Source organism: Littorina saxatilis, linkage group LG1 (genome assembly GCF_037325665.1).
Source record: "Littorina saxatilis isolate snail1 linkage group LG1, US_GU_Lsax_2.0, whole genome shotgun sequence".
In the NCBI taxonomy this organism is placed as follows: domain Eukaryota; kingdom Metazoa; phylum Mollusca; class Gastropoda; order Littorinimorpha; family Littorinidae; genus Littorina; species Littorina saxatilis.
In genome coordinates, this window is record NC_090245.1 from 58,518,674 (window position 1) to 58,541,033 (window position 22,360).

Below are 22,360 nucleotides of genomic sequence, written 5' to 3' on the forward strand. Positions count from 1 at the left end.
GTATCAGTAGCCGTATGCAGCTTTCTTATCCATTCCAGCAGAAACGATTGCTGCATAATTTTAAAGTCGGGCATACACAACCCTCCTTTTTCAAAATTAGATTTTAACACACACCTTTTAACTTTTTCAAATGCTTTTTTGTTGGTAGTTTTTCTTTTCCACAAAAAGTGGTACAACATTGTGGTAACTCTGTTTAACACCTTCTCTGTTAAATTAATTACTCTCATTACGTAAACTAATTGTGGAACGAGAAAACTATTTATAATACAAATTTTGCCTAAATATCCAAGATTCCTTCTATGCCACGTGCTTATGACGCGGCTCATGTTTTCAATACGGCTTTCCCAATTTTCTGAGAGGTTTGATGCGGGTACATTATTACAGAAAAATATACCCAATAGCTTTATTTTGTTTTTCCAATTCAAGTCAAAGCATAACTCACCCCTCGCTATGCTCGATCCCAACCACATTGCTTCTGTCTTTCTTGTATTTATCTCAAGACCGGAGATACTTGCAAACTTTTAAAATGTCTAAAGCAAGTTTAATATCGTCTCTGTCTCGTAAAAACAGTGTCACGTCATCCGCATATAGCGCTATTTTCAACAATGCATAGATATCTTCACTTTTATTAATTGGTATACCATGAACTCCTTTTTTCCCTCTCATTTTAATGGCTAATAATTCAATACCGAGTATGAAGGCCAAAGGAGAAAAACAGCATCCCTGTCTAATCCCGCCTTCTATCCTAATTTCTTCGCTAAGCCACCCACCGTATCCAATGCAGCTCCAGCTTTCTTTCATTAATATCTCTACCCATCTGACAAATTCGTTGCCAAACCCAAACTTGGAAAACACATACGTCATGTACTCTTGCGATATCGAATCAAAAGCTTTCTTAAAATCAACAGCAAGCATGGCTCCAGGTATATCATTTTGTTGAGCACTGTGTACCACGTCGTCAACCATTCTCAGTAGGGACGCTATGTCCCGCCCCTTTAAAAAAGCAATCTGGTCAGGCTGTATGATGCTGTCAACTACACTTTGCATTCTTAACGCTAAACATTTAGCCAACACTTTATAGTCAGCATTTGTTTACAGTAGATGTTGGTTAAGTTACTCAGCCTCTTTACCTCTTTATCATGGGGTTGGGAGGTAGCTCAGTCATTAGCACGCTGGTTTTATTACCAGTTTGTGACCATCAGCGTTGGTTCAAACCCCAGGTTTGGCTAGAGATTTATTTCTCAGTCAACTTTGTAGAGATTCTCTTTTGTGTCCGAACTCCCCCGTGTGCGCACATGCGCACGAAAAAGATCCCAAGTTCACAGCGAAAGTCTCAGGGTTTGGAAAACACGAAGTCACTCATACATCATCTCTCGTCTCGCATTATCATGGTCGTATCTTGATACTTTGAGGTGACAAGCCCAATGCAGGCGTGTCGAAGGAGACAACCGCAGTGGGCTTGTTTGATTCATGCAATATCCTCAGCATATTACCAATATAGGCCAACGGGTCTAAGAGGTCGTTAAATCCAAATAGTCAGTCAGTCTGATGCCAACATCTGTTGCACGTACCGGCCTCCGTAGCGCAGTGGGCTGCGGGCCGGGAGGTCGTGGGTTTGAATCCCATCAGGGTCATGTGGGTTTTTCGGGCTACGGTCGGCTCCTACCCAGAGTGGAAGTGCTATGGTTCCTACGGGAAGGCTGGGATCACACAGCCGAGTGTCATTCACTTAACGAATGCGACTTTGAGGGTGCTCAGGTTCTGTATACCTGACCAACACCGCAGGTGCTGCAGTTCTCGAGCCTGGTTGACGCCAGGATATATTATGACAGTAAGCGTAGAGTGCTGCCCTGTCATGTAGTCTCAAAAACCAAATTGGAAATCCAAAGCATCATTATAATCATCCTCATCTCATTAATCATCCAAAATATAAATTGTCCTTGCTCTTGTGGCCCTTCATGCCCGGAGCTCTCATGGTGACCTTGGTCTCAGTGTTCCTGTTCGATCCTTCCCTGAATAGTAGTTCTGCTGTCAGTCTTCAACGTGTGACGTTCTGGGGGGTCGACGGAGGGACGTGGTGGCGGTCTGCTCTCTGGAAGGGACGCTCACTCAGTGTGGCTCCGCGACTTAAAGTCAATGTCGTTTGTAGGAGGCATAGTAGGTAGTGGGCTGCGTCCGTTAGCTCGGGACAGACCCACTACTGAACATCGTCGAAGTGACTCAGCAGAAGTGCAGTGTCATCTTCTGAGGGTAGCCTACCGCAGCGGCCCGACATCCCCCCCTGGAGCGTCTGTAAAGTCGACAAGTCTGGCAGCGGAACGAAATTCAGAGGTGGTTGGAGCAGCGAGTGCAGGGACGGGGCAGTGTGAGAGCACAACGGGACAAGGGAACAAGTGTAAAGACGGGAAAAAAAACACACACAAAAAACAAAAACATCTGTTGCACGTTGATGTTACAGGATCTGCCTACGCATGATGACTACGATCTGACTCCATCTGTATCACATAGAGACATCAGTGGCAGGGAGGAGTTCAAGCCTCTCAGGTATAATCTGGATATAAATTAAAGTTGTAGTTCCATCCAGTTCTTCTTAGAGCTGTCGCTGGTGAAACTATATTAAACAGAAACAGCACACACACACGCACGCACGCACACACACACAGACACACACACAGACACAGACACACACACACACACGCACACACACTGACACACACACACACAAACAACTTCTCTCTCCCTTTCATGTGTTGCTTTCACACTCATGCTGTTTTGGTACAATGGAAGATCCCCTGTTTTAAAACTCCCGCCTTTTTAAGATCCTGTTTTCTCAGACTTTGTGTTGTTAATATCGTCTGTAAATTAACCCCCATTTTAAGACTCTCCTGTTAAGGCCTGCTTTCAAGTTTTTGTAGGTCTGGAAAGGGAAGTTCTACTGCTCAGCTTTTGTATTGTGATATTCATGTATTTCCTACAACTGTTAAAGTAGATTGTGTGATTGTTTTTTGTTGACAGAGAGGACTCTGAGGTTTCCATGTCCAACCCCAGTCTATCTGGTTCACCAGGGAAAACACCAAGCAAGTCTGCATTTAAAAGCCTCAAGTGAGTATTCCACTTTCTTTATAGTTTGTTTGTTAAATCCTTTTTATAGTGGTACTTTAGATGAAAGAACACTCTTCTGGATAAGTCAGTCTTGATGAAAGTAATAGAGGAAAGGACTGTCAAAGTTGTCGGTGATTGTGAGGGTTACTCTCCTTAGAGGGGTCTCATGTTGCAGGTACCACTGTACAACCTTGTCATGACTGTTGCATTGAGGACTTTTTCCATCACTTTCTGCTTCACTCAGAACGACTAGTACTTAAATGTGTGTGTGTGTGTGTTGCCTTGCTTTGAAATTTTGATGGAGAGTTTAGTGAGGAAAAAATGGCTTAAATATTTGTAACACATCCTTGGTGGTAATGATTTTACAATAATAAATCCAGACGATGCATTATGTAGTAACCATGACCTTAGCTCTGGGAATATCCCTTGAAATATGAATGAGATGGAGTACATGCAGAGTAGATTTACTTCTCTGGAAGAGAGGTTTGCAGGAGAATGCTTGTTTGAATATCTTTGCCACCACCTGCCTTTTATGCATTCATGTTCACCCACCTAACCAGAGATTTCTCTTGAGCGTATTAAGTTGTCCCGTATTGTGTTGTATTTTATTTTATCTTTTGACACAAAAATCCAGAAGTCTTACTGTCCCCTTTGCTGATTTCAGGTCCTCGGGACTCACAACGCCAAAGATGTCGGCATACAAATCACGCTCCAGACAGCAGGTGTCTGGCCACTGGTAGTCAGGGTCAGAGCCAGTCCATTCTTCTTCTTCTTCAGCGTTCGGTGATGGTTGTGTCTAAGTCAGTCCATTCATCTGCTGCTGTTTGATGCCTTCCCTGCTGACGTGCACAGCCCTTCCAGTAGAATACATCCTGTACACACCTCTGCATCTTCTCTGTATTAAGACAGTGCAGCTACCATGTATACATGTACGTCATCGGTCTCGCCCAGTGATGTGAATTATGCGCCCACATGATCTGCATGTCTGTTGGTGGATAACGAAAGACAGAAAATAGAGACAATAGAAGAAACCTATGGAGCACAAATTCCAAAAAATGGCATGGGAGCAGGGACATTGTTTTATTTGAACAAACCTAGATCTGACTGGTAGCATAGAAACAAGAGTGATCTGCGAAACGGTTCAAGTTCGAACAAATCTAGATGTGACTGAAAGAATTTACAGACTAGTCTTTTCTGCACAGACTTACTTATCACTGTAAAGCTAGCAGGACTTGACAGTCAAGATTATAAGGCAAAATGATTCAAAGAAGATGACATTTCAATCAGTTTAGATTTGACTTTCATTTATTTTCCTCGATAGGGCAGGTGCACTTTTGGTTTTCTGTGCGGATCAAGTGTTATGTCCCTTGTATGCTGAACTTTTTTTTAATCTTACAGTTTCTAGTATCCTCAGCCTCTGATGTTCTGACTGAGCTTGCTGTTATCTTCTGGTGATTAATTTATTACTGTCTCCTGTATATATTTGGTTTGTGTTTTATTCAAAGTCCGTCCATTTGGGTCCAGATTGGATCCTGCCATGACATGCATTAACTCATCTTTATTTTGCCGTCCTTTTCTGCTTATTACTTATTATGCTGTGTTCTCCTTGCGCTGATCTTTTTCTTGTTCTTATCAGAACATGTATTTGTAGTCATTGAATCAAAAAGAAAAGAAAAAATGCATTTTAAAGTATGTGTCCATTGGTCAGTTTAAACTTTTGGATGTCAGAGTGGTGCTGAAGGGTATCATGGTTGATTTGAGGAACTAAAGCATGTATGTTTTGTGTTTTTGAATCTCTGAGAACAGAACACAAGATCACAGGACTCAGTCTTCTATGCACAGGGATGGGAGTTGGTCAATGTTACACACATGAAATAGACCGTTTTTGATGTCCTAATTATAGACATTTCTCAGGAGGGGGCATGGGCCAGTAAGCTTTTCCATTTCTACCCAATCCTTACATGTTCAGATCTGTTTCATACATAATGTGCATTCATTGGCGTAGTGACTGGCAATTTTTTTCTTCTTCTCAAACTGGAAAAATACAGAGCAGAATATTTAACAAGGAAACAAAAAGTAAGACATTCTTCATGATATTGATATCATACATATATACCTTTTATGTTATGTTTGATTTTTGACTCACATGCGAAGCAAAAGTGAGTCTATGTACTCACCCGAGTCGTCCGTCCGTCCGTCTGTCCGGCTGGTCGTCCGGCCGTCCGGAAAACTTTAACGTTGGATATTTCTTGGACACTATTCAGTCTATCAGTACCAAATTTGGCAAGATGGTGTATGATGACAAGGCCCCAAAAAACATACATAGCATCTTGACCTTGCTTCAAGGTCAAGGTCGCAGGGGCCATAAATGTTGTCTATAAAACAGCTATTTTTCACATTTTTCACATTTTCTCTGATTTGTTTGTTTATTTGTTGCTTAACGTCCAGCCGACTACGCAGAGCCATATCAGGACGAGGAAGGGGGGGATGAAGGGGGCCACTTGTCAAGCGATTCCTGTTTACAAATGCACTAACCCATTACTTGTGTCCCAGCAGGCTTTAGTAAAACTAAATTAATACCTACTGGAAGATTACCAGTTTCCAGTATGTTAAAATAGGCTTAACCTATCTACTGCTGGACTTACATCAGAACACTAACAGATTAAACTATACATGAATCGCGAGACAAGCGGCAAGAGAAGCGATTTTTGGAAAAAATACAGGTGAATGAGCAAGAAGGCAGAAAAAAGAAAAGAATTCATGAAGAAAAAGAGAGCATGACAGGAAAGAGGAACCAAAAATCTACCTAACAGCAAACTAGAAAGCTCCTGCGGTTCCAAAAACAGGAGGGGCCTTTAATTTCATAACCGCAGTGCCCCACTGCGGGACATTTTCTCTGAAGTTTTTGAGATTGAATACCTCACCTATATATATATATGATATATAGGGCAAAGTAAGCCCCATCTTTTGATACCAGTTTGGTTTACCTTGCTTCAAGGTCAAGGTCACAGGAGCTCTTCAAAGTTGGATTGTATACATATTTTGAAGTGACCTTGACCCTGAACTATGGAAGATAACTGTTTCAAACTTAAAAATTATGTGGGGCACATGTTATGCTTTCATCATGAGACACATTTGGTCACATGATCAAGGTCAAGGTCACTTTGACCCTTATGAAATGTGACCAAAATAAGGTAGTGAACCACTAAAAGTGACCATATCTCATGGTAGAAAGAGCCAATAAGCACCATTGTACTTCCTATGTCTGGAATTAACAGCTTTGTGTTGCATGACCTTGGATGACCTTGACTCAAGGTCACATGTATTTTGGTAGGAAAAATGTGTAAAGCAGTTCTTAGTGTATGATGTCATTGCTAGGTTTAGTTATTTGACCTTGACCCTGAAGGTCAAGGTCATGTCAAGGTCAAGCATGTGAGTCGTATGGGCTTTGCCCTTCTTGTTGTACTTTGTATGTAACTCACATACTCCTAGCTCAAGTATGCGAATGACTTTTATGACACTATTCCAGTGTGCCTTAGCTTTAGTCTGTGATAAACAAAGGGATATTCCATGTGTTTGTGTGAAATTGAAGAGGTTTGGCCTCATGGTTGTACATGTACGTGTGTGAAAAATGATGTCAGTACCCATTCATTAAAAGGTACATTGTAATTACATAATCTTGTGCAATTATTTCTTTACATTACTTAATGGGTGTGTCATGAAATCAAGAAGAGGGGCCTATACCTATATATAAGTAATTACTTCCATGTTGCTGTTACCAAAGTGAATTTGAAGTTCATGCCATTTTCATTTGCATTATTTATAATGGGAACAGTCAAATAATGTAGCGCGAAGCAAAATGTTGAACAATCATTGAAAGTGATAATAATAATTAATAATTTTACAGTAAAGAGTCATGTATTTGGGTTCATTCGTAATTTTACAACAAAAATAGTCATGTATTTGGGGTCTTTCTTTTCTTTCTTTATTTGGTGTTTAACGTCGTTTTCAACCATTCAAGGTTATATCGCGACGGAGGGAAGGGGGGAGATGGGATAGAGCCACTTGTCAATTGTTTCTTGTTCACAAAAGCACTAATCAAAAATTTGCTCCAGGGGCTTGCAACGTAGTACAATATATTACCTTACTGGGAGAATGCAAGTTTCCAGTACAAAGGACTTAACATTTCTTACATACTACTTGACTAAAATCTTTACAAAAATTGACTATATTCTATACAAGAAACATTTAAAAAGGGTAAAAGGAGAAACAGAATCCGTTAGTCGCCTCTTACGACATGCTGGGGAGCATCGGGTAAATTCTTTCTCGTCCCAACCAATATGGGACTCCCCCTAACCGGGGGGCATATTTGGGGTCATTTAATGGGGGAATATATTGGGATCATTAGCACTTGGAAGCTCTTATAATGTGTGTTTAACCAAGCCACATTTTTTTTACGCAATTATTCCTGAAATATAACCCGGAGTTAAAAGCATATATCTTCTCACATGTAACATGTAACTCATCTGTGTGAGTATTATCAGTTCAATGTACATCACAGTCTTAGTCAATGTAAATGTCTTGATTTTTTTAGTGACTGGTTTAATATATATTTTCATGATACTGACTAGTTTGATCAAAGTTATCTGCTTTTACCATCATTGTTTAAAAAAAATATCAATCAATTTAAATTATGTAATCTCTGCTCTCCGATCAATATGGGGTAAATTCATACAATGCATATATACAATGTACTGTATGTCTCATTGCAGCAACACTTTCTTTTAGCATAAACATTGACAATGACACAAAAACGAAAGGAAGAACATCTCAGTAGATGCAGAAAGTTCTACAATATGGATAATTCAGTAAGGAGACTGATATAAGTTTGAAGCATTAATAGCGATCTTGAGAGATACGAGACAAAAATAATTCTGCCACCTACCGTTTTCTGATCTGTGGAAAAACTATGCAAAAGTGTGTTTTGTACAAATTTGCTGTCCTCCTTTAATATTAACATACAAACATAGCCCCAAGGCAGAGGTTTTTCAAAACTGTTCTTCCGTTTTTTACTCAGTGTATATTTTTGAAACTTTGTATGTTTTACTGCATATGTATTTACACTTGTATGTGTGAAAATAAAAATGAAATTGCATACAGACATTCCGATGTGGTTTATCATCCTTTATTTTATTGTAAATGTGTTATCAAATTAAGGCACACATTTGAAAACCCATATCCTAAATGCACAGCATGTGGGGATTTTTGCATTGAAAAAAAATGTGAACAGTCATTAAAACAACAGTCCAAGATACATTATTAGTCATGCCATCTGCAAAAAAGCTTCAACAAATATTCAAAAATATTCAAGCCAAAAATGCAAAACATTTTCGTATATTGCTTAAATGAGCACTTCTTGCTGGAGTTGCAACCTTTGGCTAATTTTGCAAGGTTTCAGCGAAAACTGGCACTGAGGCATTGCAGTGCTGTCAATTGTCTGAGATGCTTATGCACCACAGCACAGCAGCCAGCGTTGAAAGCTCAGATACTTTACCATAATTGGTGCATATGCATCACATGTCACTTGTGCCTTTTAATGAAAAATGATGCTCCTTAGCTTACCAAAGCGCTCATTGTGAGCTGCACCAACAACAATCAGACGGAGAATTCATCAACATAGAACGTACCGTTTCCACAACAATCATTTGAGTATTTACGTCATAAAGTGCTCACGGCCAGCACCACAGCTTTTACCAACAGAGCAATCTGATGAAATGGGATAATAAAGTAATGAAAATGCCAGAGAATACTGAAGAATCTCTGGTTACAACAAAAATATGCATTCATAATTATATTCAGTCAATCAATTTTCTCATTTTCATTTGTCTTTTATCAATTTTACCCACAACTTGTGATCAGCACACCATTTTTTCCACAAATACAAGATAACGCCCTCTTTGAATTTGTCCCAACGCAATGCAGCTGCTTCTATATATATATACGACTAGTGTCTGTGTGTCTGTGTGTCTGTGTGTCTGTGTATCTGTCTGTGTGTCTGTGCGCGATGCGCGGCCAAGGTTCTCGATGGATCTGCTTCAAATTTGGTGGGCTTATTCAGAGAGACCCCGGACACAACCTCATCGATGAGATATTTCAACAAGTGCTCTCAGCGCGCAGCGCGGAACCGATTTTGGTTCCACCTCAGCTATTTTGGTTCCACCTCAGCTTACCCGGGCCCCCATACCGACACACCATAGCCGCTACACCACATCACAACGCCAAAGTTCTCGGTGGATCTTTTTCAAATTTGGACACCGTATTCAGCTACACCCCGGACACAATATCATCGATGAAATATTTCAACACGTGCTCTCAGCGCGCAGCGCTGAACTCATTTTCGTTTTTGCGTTCATTTCACCATTATAAGTAACTCTTCCTTATCTTCTCCAGTGTTTGGCGTTTATCTCCCTTCCTTCGTGTGGCTTTCCCGTTCAGTTCTAAGTTACTATTACTATTTTTAGAATGTCACTGCGCTGTCCACTGCGCTGTCCAGAACGCTTCCCTTGCACCCATAAGTTGTTCTTACTGTCAAAGTGAAAAGGTCGAATCAATTTATAGCCACGCGAAAAATACACTCTCACCTATCTCTATATATTTATAGATACAGATATGCATATATATATACGGCTTCTGTGTGTGTGTGTGTGTTTGTGTGTGTGTGTAGGCAAAAACCTATGTATTATAGAGTTCTGTTTGTGATGGGGTCTAGCGGCTTTTGTCTGTCTGTATGTTCTGGCATGTGAGAAGCCACAGCAGATAATATAGGGCTAAGAAATAAGCTCTAAAATTCTCAATCCCGTTTGACAGGACTTCGCCTTTCAAAGGTGATTGTGGTGAACCGCCACGCTGTCTGTCTCTGTCGCGCCGGCCGTTCACCCCAAATTCCCGTTTCTGAGAGTGACTATTTTTAGAATGTCACTGCGCTGTCCAGAACGCTTCCCTTGCACCCGTAAGTTGTTCTTACTGTCAAAGTGAAAAGGTCGAATCAATTTATAGCCACGCGAAAAATACACTCTCACCTATCTCTATATATTTATAGATACAGATATGCATATATATATACGGCTTCTCTGTGTGTGTGTGTGTTTGTGTGTGTGTGTAGGCAAAAACCTATGTATTATAGAGTTCTGTTTGTGATGGGGTCTAGCGGCTTTTGTCTGTCTGTATGTTCTGGCATGTGAGAAGCCACAGCAGATAATATAGGGCTAAGAAATAAGCTCTAAAATTCTCAATCCCGTTTGACAGGACTTCGCCTGCAGAGGTGATTGTGATGAACCGCCACGCTGTCTGTCTCTGTCTCGCGATACACCCCGGCGAAGCCGGGTATTCCTCTAGTTCAAAATATTCAACCTATTTTATCACAGAAATCTCTTAGACATACATGTACATTTCAATCGCAGTACACATACATGTATTTATCACTTTACATCCAAGGCACAACATCCTTTTTGAGCAGCTTGCTAGTTCTTTCTTATAATCTCTTCCTGTCACATTCCATCACTTCTGAGTGGTTACACATCTGCATGAAGTCTAAACAGTACTGACAGAGAGAGAGTGTGCCTGCCTGTCTGCCAGTTTCTTTTTTTCTTCTTTTGTTTTTTTTTGGGGGAGGGGAGGGGAGGGGGGGGGGGGGGGGGGGGGGGGGGGGCAGTAAAAAAGGAAATCTATACATTCCAAAATTTGAAAAAACAAACAAACAAGACTTGTTAGTTACTGGAACATTTAATAATAGACATAACAAAACATTCACAAGTACGTCAGCCTAACGGTTTTCACACTGTACGGACATACAAACATACAAAGACCATATTAAGGTCGATGTACCGGTGAATGTTTCATTTTGTCTATAAGTAAAGATTCCAATAACTAACCTTTCTTGTTGGTTTTAATTTTTATTGGCACATATTCATGGATGGATCAGTGGTACCAAAAATTCCCACTGTGAACTTGACAAACCATCACAGCTTTGATTTCTCCTTATTTTCCATCACGACTCCCTCCTTCAACAAGCGACTAACTTCGTCCTTGTCCAAGCCTGACTCTTTCAACACAGTCACAGTGTCCTGGCCAGGCAATGGCTGTGGCAGAACTTCAGCAACTCCAGGGGTCCTTGAAAGCCTGGGTGCTGGGGCAGGTTCCGGGGTCCCTGTGTCTTTGTCCTGGATAAAGTTGTTGGAGAACCAATTGTGTGGGTGGTGGGGGGCTTCGTCCAACTCCAGGACTGGCTGCACGCAGGCGTCCAGTTTGGAGAAGATTTCCGTCCATTCCGATTTGGTTCTCATCTTGAAGATCTCTTGGAACCTCCGCCGTAGCTCTGTCTGATCGTTCATCTGGGAGATTTGTGTTGGGTCAAGGTTTAGACCTGCAAAATAGCAAAGTTGTATTTTTGATGTGCGTACATTTGTTTTCTATCTAAGATAAACAACAAAGACGCACACACAACTTAGTAAGCACACAACCCTGTGAAGTCATTATTACCACTGGCAATAGGAACAAAATAATGGGTGCAAAATTCAAGTATGTGTCATCTTATAATTCAAAGGTGTCCTCAAATACACTTGTTCTTGGTGATGATAGAACTTAAGTGGACTTCCACAATATCTTGTTTGTTGGGTTCCATAGAATTGGGCACTGAAAAGACCAAGGTTATTGCCAGCCAATGAGATTGTGGATGAATACTCTTTGAGTGAATTACTTGGATGTGTTCTATGAGAACGAGAACCACAAGAACTACCTTTATCCCTGATTGTGTAAACAAACTGAAGATTTGTAACGCAGTGTTCAGGTACTCTGCACTTTAAGCGCAGTCCAGAAGCCAGGGCGAGATAATAGGTACAATCGACAGTGTGTTTGTCCGTCTGCTTAAAAGACCACTTTAACTCATTCGCGTTCTATCCGACTTCCTTCTTCTTCTTCTTCTTCTGCGTTCGTGGGCTGAAACTCCCACGTACACTCGTGGTTTTTTTTTTGCACGAGTGGAATTTTACGTGTATGACGGTTTTTTACCCCGCCATTTAGGCAGCCATACGCCGTTTTCGGAGGAAGCATGCTGGGTATTTTCGTGTTTCTATAACCCACCGAACTCTGACATGGATTACAGGATCTTTTTCATGCGCACTTGGTCTTGTGCTTGCGTGTACACACGGGGGTGTTCGGACACCGAGGAGAGTCTGCAAACAAAGTTGACTCTGAGAAATAAATCTCTCGCCGAACGTGGGGACGAACTCACGCTGACAGCGGCCAACTGGATACAAATCCAGCGCGCTACCGACTGAGCTACATCCCCGCCCTCCTAATCCGACAGCTGTGCTTTGCGTTGCCGGCTCCTCGGATGTTACGATCCGATGTATGTAACGAATTTTTAGTGGTGTGAACGGCCCCGCTGACCAAGGGAAACAACCCCTGCAGTAAACTTCTGCCTGTCTACAGTGGTTCCATTCACTGTAAACAGTTCCTTCCCTTCAATTGTTGGGAATAATGTTTCAATTTTTTGACGGTGTGCGACCCACGTGTTTTGACTTTTCCGGCGGATCGTTCTGCTACAATTAAGACGTATTAACTTGAAAAGAGTGCTAGAACTTGTTATTCAGGATGGTTCTGATCTTCTGACCTTAGTGATGATGATAGTGGAGATGATATTTTAGATTCTGGTGACGAGTTTGTGCCAATGGACGATGATTTGGGTGATGATTCGGACAATGAAAGTGTCGATCATGACATTGTGTATGATGAACCCATGACATAGAAATTGTTTTTGTTTTTTTGCTTCAAAGAGGTAGTTTGACTGGATGTGAAGACAACAAAAGGTCTTTCTTTATTCTTTATTTGGTGTTTAACGTCGTTTTCAACCGTTCAAGGTTATAACAACAAAAGGTATGTTCTTTCAAATGTTTCATATATTTTTTAAAAGAGCAAGTTTTAAACTGTGCAAAAATGTAAGGTAGGTTAGGTTATCTTGTGTTGTTGATTTTTACTCTTTTTTTTAAAATGGGTCAAAATCATGCGCCGGGAGGGAACACGAGGGACAATTTAGACGCGCCCCGAATGAGTTAAATGTAAATGTAATGTAACGTTTTGTTTTGTCATAAATTAAACATTCAATAACCTACAGTTCTTGGGCCTTTTGAATAAGAAAAACCAGTCATACACACACAAATAATATCTGACCCACCTTGCAGAAGACCCTGAAAGAACTGTGGTTCCAGGGCTCCCACAGACATGTACTTTCCATCCTGTGTCTCGTAGACATCGTAGAAAGCAGCTCCACCATCTAGCAGGTTCTCTCCCCTGTCCCCTTGCCAGACGCCAGGTAAATCCCGAGACTTCCACATCCAGCTTCCTGCAACAGACAGTAATGCTGTGGATGGGCAGATACAGTAGTACCTGCGATGAGAGGGTACCCAGTCAATACAATAGTACCTGCGATGAGAGGGTACCCAGTCAATGCAATAGTACCTGCGAAGAGAGGACACTTATACGTAACAGTGCTCGAAGCACGAGAATCAAGCAAGTCAAACAGCATTGAGATTTTTTAGCTAAGCTAATAGCCCTGTAAAAACTGCTATGGGAACGCAAAAGGTTCGCGAGAGCATACCAGTGACAACAGCTCCCAGACCCCATCACAAATAGCTACTCTACATCTTATGGGTGAGCTGTCTACCCATGTACCAAAAACATCGAGCTACCATAAATACCCCACTCTTTAGGCAGGGAGACAACTCCATCAATGCAGAGCAGCTGCCTGTGACAAAAGAACTGTCACACTCAGTCAATACGGTAAGACCTGCGAAGAGGGAGCACCAGGTACCCAGTCAATACGGTAAGACCTGCGAAGAGGGAGCACCAGGTACCCAGTCAATACAGTAAAACCTGCAAAGAGAGGACACTCGGTCAATACAAAATTACATGTACTTGCGATGAGAAGACACTCAGTCAATACAGTGGTATCTGCGAAGAGAGAACACCCAGCCTATACTGAGAGAGAGAAACAGAGAACCTGTGAAAAGAGGACACTCAATCAATACAGTAGAACCTGTGAAGAGAGGACACTTATTCAATACAATGGTACCTGTGAAGAGAGGACACCCAGCTTATACAGTAGAACCTGTGAAGAGAGGACACTCAATACAGTAGTACCTGCGAGGATAGAGCACCCGGTGAAAAGTGTCTGGACACTTATGATAGATAGACTGCTGTCAGGTTCACTGGCCAATCTAGAACATCACATATCAGGAGGCTGGAATCAATGGCACCACTGTAATTTGAAAAAAAAAATCAGCCCAATATCATCAAAACTTTTTCCTTTTTTTTAAACTTTTGACAGAGATACTGGATAACCAAAATTTGGTTGTCACAGGTCTCTCTAGAATGTTGTGTATTCTTTATGAACGAATCGGACTTCTGATAAACAAATATTATGCAATTGAAACTATGTGTTCTTGTGTATATATACAATAAAATTGAATATCAGCAGTTACATTAGTTTTTAGACTCTTCTAGCTTGAACCAAAACAAAACAAACACGCAAAGGAAACAAAAACGACCTAACTGACCTAAATATGCTGACCCATGCACCATGTTGGCGTCCACCACCTGTCCCCTGCCCGACGTCTGCCGCTCTAGCAGCGACATGACGATGCCAAGCGCACACAGCAAACCCCCTCCTGCAAAATCAGCCAGCAAGTTGATTGGAGGGTATGGTCGCTCGCCTTTCCTCCCTAGTAGTGACAGCAGACCTAGGGGAACAAAATAATACTGTAATACATGCATCTTTTTCTCCAAATTACTGACTGTATCAATCAGAAATACATTCAAACTTGCCTTGGTAACTTACCTCTCAATAATGACCATCTGCCAACAACTGCCATGAAAAGGATCCCCAACAAATGGGTTTTTTTTCAAATATAATTTACCTGCCCACATCAACAATCTCTCTAAAACGACAACTTTTGGTCAGTCCCTTGGGCAGTCTTTATTAACAGGTTGGACTGTATTTTCCTTCTCGTGTATTGAGCCTTTCATATGGAATAAGGTTCCACTGTACCACTACCAGCACCAGCATGACTACAACTCTGGGCCTTAAATATCAAGAAGCTTGAAGCGTACCTGATATGGCGATGTAGTTGATGTCGTGTCCAGCACTGGATGCAAGGGGTCCAGACTGCCCAAAGCCTGAGAGACGGGCGTAGATCAGACGAGGGTTCTCTTCTAGCAGTGTGTCAGGTCCCAGCCCTAGCTTCTCCATGACACCTGTGGAAAAATTAAGAAATGAATAAACAAATAAATAAATGATAAATGTCCTAAAAAAAAAAGTGGAATCTTAAAATGAAATGTAGCCTGTACCATGTGAAATAAGGTAATAAATAAATAAACATTCACTAAATACACAAATAAATGACAAAGACAAGAATCCTTCAAATAAAAATTAAAATTACACTAAAAATAAGAACACAACTTTGTTATCCATATGACCCACTGGTCCTTTCCTTCCTTTGAACTTGTAGACGATTTATTCATGCTTTCAGTTGGGAACAACCCCGGATGCCAGGCTTGTAAATGAACAGAGTTGTGCTTATTTATATGAAACATCTCACCTGGTCGGTACGGCTCGAGAAGTACGTCAGCTGAGCGACAAATACGTTCGACAACCTTGGCCCCCTCTGCTTTCTTCAGGTTTACAACTATTGACTGCTTACCACGAGCCAGCTGGTCTACATGGGGAGCATTAGGCTAAAAATGGAAAGAGAGAAAAAAGACAGATATTTTAAATGACATGCTAAATCAGCAGTAAACCTGAAGCCTAGCACAGTTTTGTTTTCCGTTTCCTCAGTCTTAACATCACAATACATCAGATTCTGAGCATGTGCACAAAGGCATCAATCTGAATAAAATACCACCACAATGAGCCTTACTACACACTGTTACCATTTTTAGAGGTTACTGCGATTTTCTTCCATGAAAATATTGAGCACATTTGTAGTGTAAGTAGCAAAGGAAATGTGGTAAATTGAATCAACAACAACCAGATCATGCGACAAATCAAAGTTAACACATAAAAGATAGTTTATTCTTTTTTGGTAACCACACTTTATGTTATAGCGTACCTCAAGGAAACACACACTGAGAGACACATCAAGGCTCCCCAAACTGTAGGTCATTGCGTCCCATACGCACTAGAAGCCGAAAACATGTACTAGAAATTCATGGAGGGGGGCCCACAACACACTTAAACTGAGAAGAGCAGGTCCCAGGACCCACTAGATGTCTGTTATCATTCATGCCATCAGTACTGTTTTGAGAAAAGCTCCACTGACACAACTTTGCAGAGTTAATCTGACCCATGTGACCAGAGTATTCTTGTGAAGTGCTGAAAGAGTTCCAGAAAGTCGACATTACTTAATCATGAGCGCTCCAGGTGTCGGAGAATAGAAAATTTGCCTTTTGAAAGCAAAACTATGAACCTCCTTGTCTTCCAGTTCGGACCCTCTAAACCCCCACTGTGGGGTCCATGGACCACCCTACAATTTAAAGTTGGGAGTCCTAGGACCCTCCAGATTGAGTTGTCCGTGGGGAGCCCTGCACATACAGACACATACACACACACACACTCCAACACGCACATGGTGACAACCCAAACAAAGACGGATCAAAATGTAAATGTCCTACCCGATCCACACGTATGACTTTGGCACCAAAGTCTGAGAGAATCATTCCACAAAATGGAGCTGGTGCCAGACCCGCCATCTCTACCACTCGAATCCCTCTCAGCGCCATCCTAATCCTAGCTGGTTTTTGTTCTTATTTCTTCTCTTCTGTGTATTCTGTACTCTGTAAATAGAAGGCAAGCAGGTTAAAAAGTCTCAAAAACCTGATATGGAAAATGGTACATGGGCTGCGGCACGAAGTGAAATTGGGTGAAACCCAAACGGATGAAAACAGGGTCTGATTTGTTGAAATCACAACAAATCTCAATTTCAACTAATCCAACACCGTGGCTGACTCCCTCCCGGTTGGTTACTTTCTTGAGCACCAACCCAGGTACCTGATCACTTGCCTGATGGGCTAGTAACTTTTCAAATTTATAGCCCACAAAAATGTATGTCCACTTTTATCGATTTTTTTTTACACCTGAGAAAAGAAGTCTGTCTTTTTACACACTTTCTTCGTTTAAAGAGAAACTATTAGTCAGAGGAATTTGATAACTAGGCAAAAAATAGAACAGAAATTTGATTGGAAATAATATTGATAGAAACTATTGTAAAAAAAATATTGTACAAAATTCGAAACACATAGACTGCTAATTTTACGTTCCCAATCGAGAACAAGAAGAGCAAACGCTCGATCGAGTCACTTTCGCAGTTCTGAATATTATATGAGGCATCAGATGGACAGGAAGAAATTGCTATTCACAACACAATACAGATGTAAATAATTTGATGTAAAGAATAATCCTATAAAGTTTGAATCAAATCCGATGAATAGTTTCAGAGATATGATATTTCAATTTTTTTCCTTCAAGACATACCTGTGACCTTGAAAAAGGTCAAAGGTCACCAAAGCAGACGTCAAAGTGTAGAGGTCACTGGGAGTCACGTTCACATAAAATTTGAGCCCGGTCACTTTTATAGTTTCCGAGAAAAGCCCAACGTTAAGTTGTGTGTTGCCGAACAGAAAAGGCTAGTTATCTCCCTTGTTTTTCTGATAACGTTCGTAAAAGGCTACAGATGTAAATACTTTGATGTAAAGAATAATCCTACAAAGTTTCAATCACATCCGATGAACTTTGTCAAAGATATAAAATGTCTAATTTTTCCTTTGACGCTGACCTGTGACCTTGAAAAAGGTCAAAGGTCAACGAAACCATCGTTAAAGTGTAGAGGTCATTGGAGGTCACGACTAAACAAAATATGAGCCGGATCGCTTTGATAGTTTCCGAGAAAAGTCCAACGTTAAGGTGGTGTCTACGGACGGCCGGCCGGCCGGCCGGCCGGACAGACTAACACTGACCGATTACATAGAGTCACTTTTTCTCAAGTGACTCAATAATAAAAACAAGAAAGGTTACATTTTTGGAACGTTTGAATAAGAACAAAACAACACAACATTTTCTAAGTGTTGCTTTGTAGTGAATTAATCGTTACAAAATTTAACCTTTCTTGTTTTGTTTTTGTTTGTTTAACAATTGTACAGCTAACATCTACAGCTACTACCGTAAACTACCTTGTATACGCCCACCCCCCCTATGCACCAATTTTGCCCAAAAGTTGGGGGTGGGCGTTTACTAGGTATTGCACCCTGTGCGTGATCAGCTTCTCGTTAGAAATAGGAATAGTTGGTTGCTTGGTATACAATTGACAATGGGACTTGTTTCTGTTGAAAAATTATCCACTCTCTGTTTCTCTTTCAGTTTGACACACACGATTTTTGTGTGTATGCAAGTGCCTAGCCAGAACTAAACCTAAAAGCATATCATGAAAGAAATCTAAACAAAAGCTGTGACATAACTCAAATGAAAACTGAAAAAAAGATAACTCAAGTTTTGCTTCGTAGAACCAGCGTTAGTCAACACCAAATAAACATCACAAACAAGCACACATGGCAGTCAGTTCATTTGTACTGATTCAAGCCATCAAATTATTTTCAACCTCAGAAAAGCTTTGAAAATCTCAATTCTCTTTTATTACTTAGCTGCAATGCGGTGAGAGTATTGATCAACAGTATGCCTTTATAACGGCATCTTGTCATAAACTAGGCTAGGGTGAATTCTCTGTACCGCATGAGGAAGTTTACAAAAACTGAAAACAATGTTACAGAAATGATTTTTGTGACATCATTAATCCAGAAGTGGGGGGTGGGCATTTACTTGGTAGTATACCCTATGCACAGCTTTCGGCTCAAAGTAGGGGGTGGCGTTTACTCGATACTGGGCGTATACAATTACAAGGTAGTTTACGGTACATGTACTTCAGCAGTTAAAAAACTTGCAATTTTGAATCGTCCAGCAAAGTTTCCCTTCACCAGGGGCAGGGACCTATATTTAGATATTCTAATATAGGTCTATGCCAGGGGCAAGCTAGTGTCTTTCGCATCCGTATCATTTGATGATAACCTCCATAAGATCATTGGTATTTAAATCTTCCATGACAACTAAGCCTCATTACTGAATGGTTATCTGCAGAACAGAAAGACGAAGACTCTTTTTGAGTAATCACACGGCTGTCACTTACTTCGGGAGAGAGAGAGAAAGAGAGAGATAGGGAGAATGTGTGTGTGTGTGTGTTTGACAGCGTATGTTTCAATGTGTTTAGTAGTAGGAGTAGCAGATAACGCATGTGTGCAAGAAGGTTGTTTTCAGTTGTATTTTTAGCCTGAAAACATTCGGAGAGGTCATCAACAGGCGTGAGAGAGAGAGAGAGAGAGAGAGAGGGGGGATAGAGAGAGAGAGAGGGGGGGAGAGACTCAGAGAGAGAGAGAGAGAGAGAGAGAGAAACAGAGAGATGGGAATCTTGAAATCAAAACAAGCTGACGTCCTGACCCCTCAGTCGGAGAACAGCCTCTCTTATGCCTTTGTCAACAAATACGAGGAACAAATTGACGATAGATTGCCGCGCACACACACTTCTGCATGCACTTTCCACATCGATGTTCTGCTAGTTCTCTCCTTTCTGAACTTCGACCTTAGAAGAGAAAAGTGCGCGCAGTTATTCCCCCTGCGAAGCGTGTCGCCCCAATCATTGGCAACCACTGTCACTGAACCACAGACTCGAACTCTGTGTGTGTGTGAGTTCGTTCATCCTTCCATCTTTCCGTCGCAGTGTATCCGGCGTGCGTCTGTCTGTCTCCTGAAGTGTGTCCGACTGTCGGTGTCTGTCTGTCTCAATGAGACTGAACTTTTTTTTACAAGATAAAAACTTAAGACTGGGCCTTTTCTTACAATCTGTCCTTTGAACAATAAACATACAAACAAACAAACAAAACACTACCAATTTATACTAAAACAGAAACACTATAGAAGTTAGATGTTAAAATGACTTCAAGCGTTTCAACGATATTGGCAGTGAACTCCAAATTGATGCACCCGAAAAGGCAAGACTGTTTTAAACAGGTCTATTCGTGGAATTGGTGGGATGAGGTTGGCAGACTCCATATCTGTCAGTGGTTTTCTTAAATATTGGTGAAATATAAAGCGGCACATCTTTGTAATACACTTTGTGCATTATAATTACTTTGTTCAACTAAAGATGCTTATATGTAATGGATGAAAATTCAGAATTGATAACTTCATATCATTATCAGTCGAAATGTTTTCACTAACAACGAGTTTAGCCAAACGACGATGGACAGAATTTAATTTCCTTAAGTGGACATCACTGCTGCCATCCCAGAGAGTTGAAACGTAATTTATGTGAGGCATTATATATGAGCATGGTGAAAATTTTTTGACGTTTTTCTATCAGCAAATTGCTTTAACTTTAAAACAAAAAAAACTTTCTTGGATAATTTCTTACAAATATACTGCAAGTGTGCCTGCCACTTGAGCTCACGATCAATAATTACCCCTAACACACGGTGTTCTTGGACTTGTTCAATTTGTGTTGCACCAAGGGAAAGCTCTAATAATGTGACAGTGGAGTAAGCTGATATTTTTGACGTGTCGCAATGACCATGCTGTTAGTTTTCGCCGGATGTATAATCATAGCATTGGAACTACACCAATTATTCACGTCGTTTAAAGCAGTCTGAAGTTTCAATTTCTTAAACCGATTTCCTGACGCTACTATCTGATGGCAAATAATTGATATATAAACAAAACAAGAGGCCCTAGCACTGACCCCTGAGGCACACGGGGAGAGAGAGACTTAAAACCTTTGGCCAAAACATTCCTATACAGTAAGGCCAAACAAAAATATATGTTGCATAATTCAGGGTAACATGACCACAAACTAAAATAGGGTTGGTAGGTTGGCTTTTTTTAATTTTAATTTTTACACCCCCGGTATAGGGGTGTGTATAGGTTTTTACACCCCCGGTATAGGGGTGTGTATAGGTTTCGGTCGATGTGTTTGTGTGTTTGTGTGTTTGTGTTCGCATATAGATCTCAAGAATGAACGGACCGATCGTCACCAAACTTGGTGAACAGGTTCTATACATTCCTGAGACGGTCCTTACAAAAATTGGGACCAGTCAAACACACGGTTAGGGAGTTATTGGTGGATTAAGATTCTACAACAGGGGCGGATCAGTTCATTTTATGGGGGGGGTTTCCAAAAGTATATTGTGAAGATATGGGTGTGAAGGCGCGAAGCGCCGAGCCGACGGCGCAAAGCGCCTAGCTTGCTAGGGGGGTCCGGGGGCATGCCCCCCCGGAAAATTTTGTAAAAAAGGATGCAAAATGGTGCAACTCTGGTGCATTTTGAGGATGATCATTACCAGTTTCAGGCAGCAGATTTTGTCACTGATTAATACCCAAAAAAAACACCATTTAAAAAAAAAATTTTTGGCTGGGGGGGGGTTTCCGGAAACCCCTGAAACCCCCCCCTCGTCCGCCCCTGTACAAGGACTTATAGAGAAACATATTCATGGTCAAAGGGAAATAACCTTCTCAGTTGGTGGCAGTGAGAATGGGTGCAGTGAGAATGGTTATTTCCCTTTGACCAACGGGGGTGTTTTTCCTACCTCGAAGGAATTTCTTGTTTATTTATAGTCTCGGTACATGGTTCGCAAAATGTGCCAGAGGTTGTTTTTTACATTTAGTCAAGTTTTGACTAAATGTTTTAACATAGAGGGGGAATCGAGACGAGGGTCGTGGTGTGTGTGTGTGTGGTCTGTGTGTGTAGAGCGATTCAGAGTAAACTACTGGACCGATCTTTATGAAATTTTTCATGAGAGTTCCTGGGTAGGATATCCCCAGACATTTTTTTCCATTTTTTGGATAAATGTCTTTGATGACGTCATATCCGGCATTTTGTAAAAGTTGAGGCGGCACTGTCACACCCTCATTTTTCAATCAAATTGATTGACATTTTGGCCAAGCAATCTTCGACGAAGGCCGGACTTTGGTATTGCATTTCTGCTTGGAGGCTTAAAAATTAATGAATGACTTTTGTCATTAAAAATCTGAAAATTGTAATTCAAATTTTTTGTTTATAAAATGATCCAAAATTACGTTTATCTTATTCTTCATCATTTTCTGATTCCA

At 41.0% G+C, this 22,360-nt stretch overlaps 2 protein-coding genes across 3 annotated transcripts in view; one reads left to right on the forward strand and one right to left on the reverse strand.

The window, feature by feature from the left end:
* The window catches only part of LOC138975342 (coiled-coil domain-containing protein 171-like), a 47,269-nt gene extending 41,493 nt beyond the window's left edge, over positions 1 to 5,776 (forward strand). The window contains exons 30-32 of the mRNA XM_070348007.1: positions 2,459 to 2,544; positions 3,016 to 3,102; positions 3,767 to 5,776. Of these exons, the coding sequence (XP_070204108.1) occupies positions 2,459 to 2,544; positions 3,016 to 3,102; positions 3,767 to 3,842 (249 nt within the window). The 3' untranslated portion in view covers positions 3,843 to 5,776. The remainder of the gene's footprint in view (positions 1 to 2,458; positions 2,545 to 3,015; positions 3,103 to 3,766) is intronic.
* A 5,003-nt stretch (positions 5,777 to 10,779) lies between these two features.
* The window catches only part of LOC138975328 (alpha-methylacyl-CoA racemase-like), a 19,191-nt gene continuing 7,610 nt past the window's right edge, over positions 10,780 to 22,360 (reverse strand). Inside the window, exons 1-7 of one of the 2 annotated variants that reach the window (XM_070347986.1) lie at positions 19,697 to 19,847; positions 16,828 to 16,989; positions 15,756 to 15,891; positions 15,268 to 15,411; positions 14,715 to 14,897; positions 13,334 to 13,501; positions 10,780 to 11,524 (exon numbers count right to left, since the gene is read on the reverse strand). In XM_070347986.1, the coding sequence (XP_070204087.1) occupies positions 11,121 to 11,524; positions 13,334 to 13,501; positions 14,715 to 14,897; positions 15,268 to 15,411; positions 15,756 to 15,891; positions 16,828 to 16,935 (1,143 nt within the window). In that variant the 5' untranslated portion in view covers positions 16,936 to 16,989; positions 19,697 to 19,847 and the 3' untranslated portion in view covers positions 10,780 to 11,120. Of the gene's footprint in view, positions 11,525 to 13,333; positions 13,502 to 14,714; positions 14,898 to 15,267; positions 15,412 to 15,755; positions 15,892 to 16,827; positions 16,990 to 19,696; positions 19,848 to 22,360 lie in introns of those variants that run through there. The other variant, XM_070347995.1, reaches the window with a different exon arrangement.